Source organism: Centruroides sculpturatus, unplaced genomic scaffold (genome assembly GCF_000671375.1).
Source record: "Centruroides sculpturatus isolate CEXI.00-Female unplaced genomic scaffold, Cexi_2.0 scaffold1953, whole genome shotgun sequence".
NCBI classification, from domain to species: domain Eukaryota; kingdom Metazoa; phylum Arthropoda; class Arachnida; order Scorpiones; family Buthidae; genus Centruroides; species Centruroides sculpturatus.
In genome coordinates, this window is record NW_019386208.1 from 88,433 (window position 1) to 90,684 (window position 2,252).

The following is a 2,252-nucleotide window of genomic DNA, read 5'->3' on the forward strand; positions in this document are numbered from 1 at the left end:
GCGATTAAAATTATTTATATTAATGATGTCTCCGAAGTTCAAGGAACTATTCGCAGAAAAATAAGTTATTAGAAATCGTCCGCTGTTTGCTGAGCTGTTCCGCGACGAAAACAATGTTGAGCAATGGCGATGTCGAATGGTGACACTCGGTACGTAATCCTACAATTTTTTATTTATAGCGTAATTTATACGGATTATTCCCAAAAAATATATACGTATTTTGGAAATGTTGAGTCGGATTAGTCTAGAATCGATTAATTTTATGGAAGAAAATCTTTCAAACAGCTGTAGTCCGTAAACTTGATACGTGTCGGGTTGTGATTGGAAGGATTCGTAAGAAATCGGATTCCTAAAGAATGGAACGTACCTATATCTTATAGGGGGGTCGACTGTATCTGTCATGTTCCTTTCATTCAGCATCGCACTTATTCTTCTCTTACGTGTCTGATGTATTATTTTTATTATGATCTTTACATGTCCTCATGTACCTCCTACACCAACCACATTCTTAGTAATCATTACGTAATAAGGCTTGCCAAGCTAACGAAAGAGCTATTTCTTCTCGGGAGTTAATGCACGTAGATGTAGTGTGCACCTTATATATTTCCATTGCTTCTAGCCATTTGAGGTGTTCCATGCGTTCTGTTTTAACTACTAACAATGCCCCTGCGAAGTCCACACTGATGCCCGGTTCTGACGCATAAATTGCGAGTGGCGTGGTGGCTCTGTTGTATTGTATATCCGCTTTGTGTTCCTTAATCCTGGTCTCCATCGAGCGTTTCGTTGATCCTATGTAGATCAAATCTCTACCGAATCTCTCATCTCTCACCGGTATTCAGTATATGCCTGGCAATTTACTTGGGTCAGATGGGTCCTTTCCATTACGTAACATGTCATATATCGTTGGGGTTCTCCCAGGAAGTGCCTAAATTATTTGCGTTTGCGAAGACACACAAAGAAGGCCAACAATTTTGCCCAGTAGTTGATAAAGCTAACGCGCCTACCCGTAAATTGGAGAAAGCAATCCACAACATAATTGGGTTGCACTTAAATGGCTCTACGTTCTCCATCTCAGATGTGGAATTAATCAATCAATTAAAACTGATCACATCTGATTGCATCATGGTTTTGGATTTTAAATCTTTATATCCGTCCATTAAGATTCCACCATGTTTTTGCGCACTTAGAGACCTCCTGTTTGTGAGTGTGAATGACGCATCCCTACATCAAAACGTGCTAGAATTAGCTCACCTGGTTTATTACGGTTCAGTGTTCCAATTAAACAGACAAACATATATACAATTGAGGGGTGTCCCATTGGGCAGTCCTATGTCCAGAGACTTGTGCGAGTTGGTGGTGAGACAACTAGAAGCAAGGACCTTACCGGGATTCATGAATGAAATCATGCTTTACAGGCAATATGTAGATGATGTTATTATTAAATGGAAAACTACACCGAACTTAGCACAATTTGTGGAAGAGATGAATGATAATCCATATGGGCTGTCACTTGGAGTAGATCAACACAGCAACTCTAATGTTCATTTCTTGGACATTGATATTAACATTGGGACACCCAACATCCATACCAAAATATATCGTAAACAATCTGCAAACCCCACGTACATCCCGAGTGACTCGTGTGACCCATTTCATTATAAAGTAGCCGGTTTTAGATCGTTGTTCAGAAGAGCGTACACTCATTCATCCACTAGAGAGGTACTAGTTAAATCACATTGAGAGCATTACTAATATTCACGGCTACCACAATCTTATTCCGAAAATCTCAGACCGCCACAAAAGAATGCTAATGAACCTCAACACAAAGGCTAGGACACATAGAGGCAACCAGGATGTGGAAAGAATACCAATTACGTACAACCCGGCCTTAAGATCCATTTACACATCTATCGTCAAAAAACGTAGGATCAACATTGCATACAGGAGAACCCCAACGATATATGACATGTTACGTAATGGAAAGGACCCATCTGACCCAAGTAAATTGCCAGGCATATACTGAATACCGGTGAGAGATGAGAGATTCGGTAGAGATTTGATCTACATAGGATCAACGAAACGCTCGATGGAGACCAGGATTAAGGAACACAAAGCGGATATACAATACAACAGAGCCACCACGCCACTCGCAATTTATGCGTCAGAACCGGGCATCAGTGTGGACTTCGCAGGGGCATTGTTAGTAGTCAAAACAGAACGCATGGAACACCTCAAATGGCTAGAAGCAATGG

The 2,252-nt window shown here is 40.8% G+C and overlaps 1 protein-coding gene across 1 annotated transcript; it reads left to right on the forward strand.

Moving 5' to 3' along the window:
* The first annotated feature begins 867 nt into the window (after positions 1-867).
* On the forward strand, positions 868-1,740 carry LOC111614086. The gene has a single exon (XM_023355464.1). It carries the CDS (start codon positions 868-870, stop codon positions 1,738-1,740), a length of 873 nt encoding a protein of 290 aa, XP_023211232.1.
* The last annotated feature ends 512 nt before the right edge of the window (positions 1,741-2,252 follow it).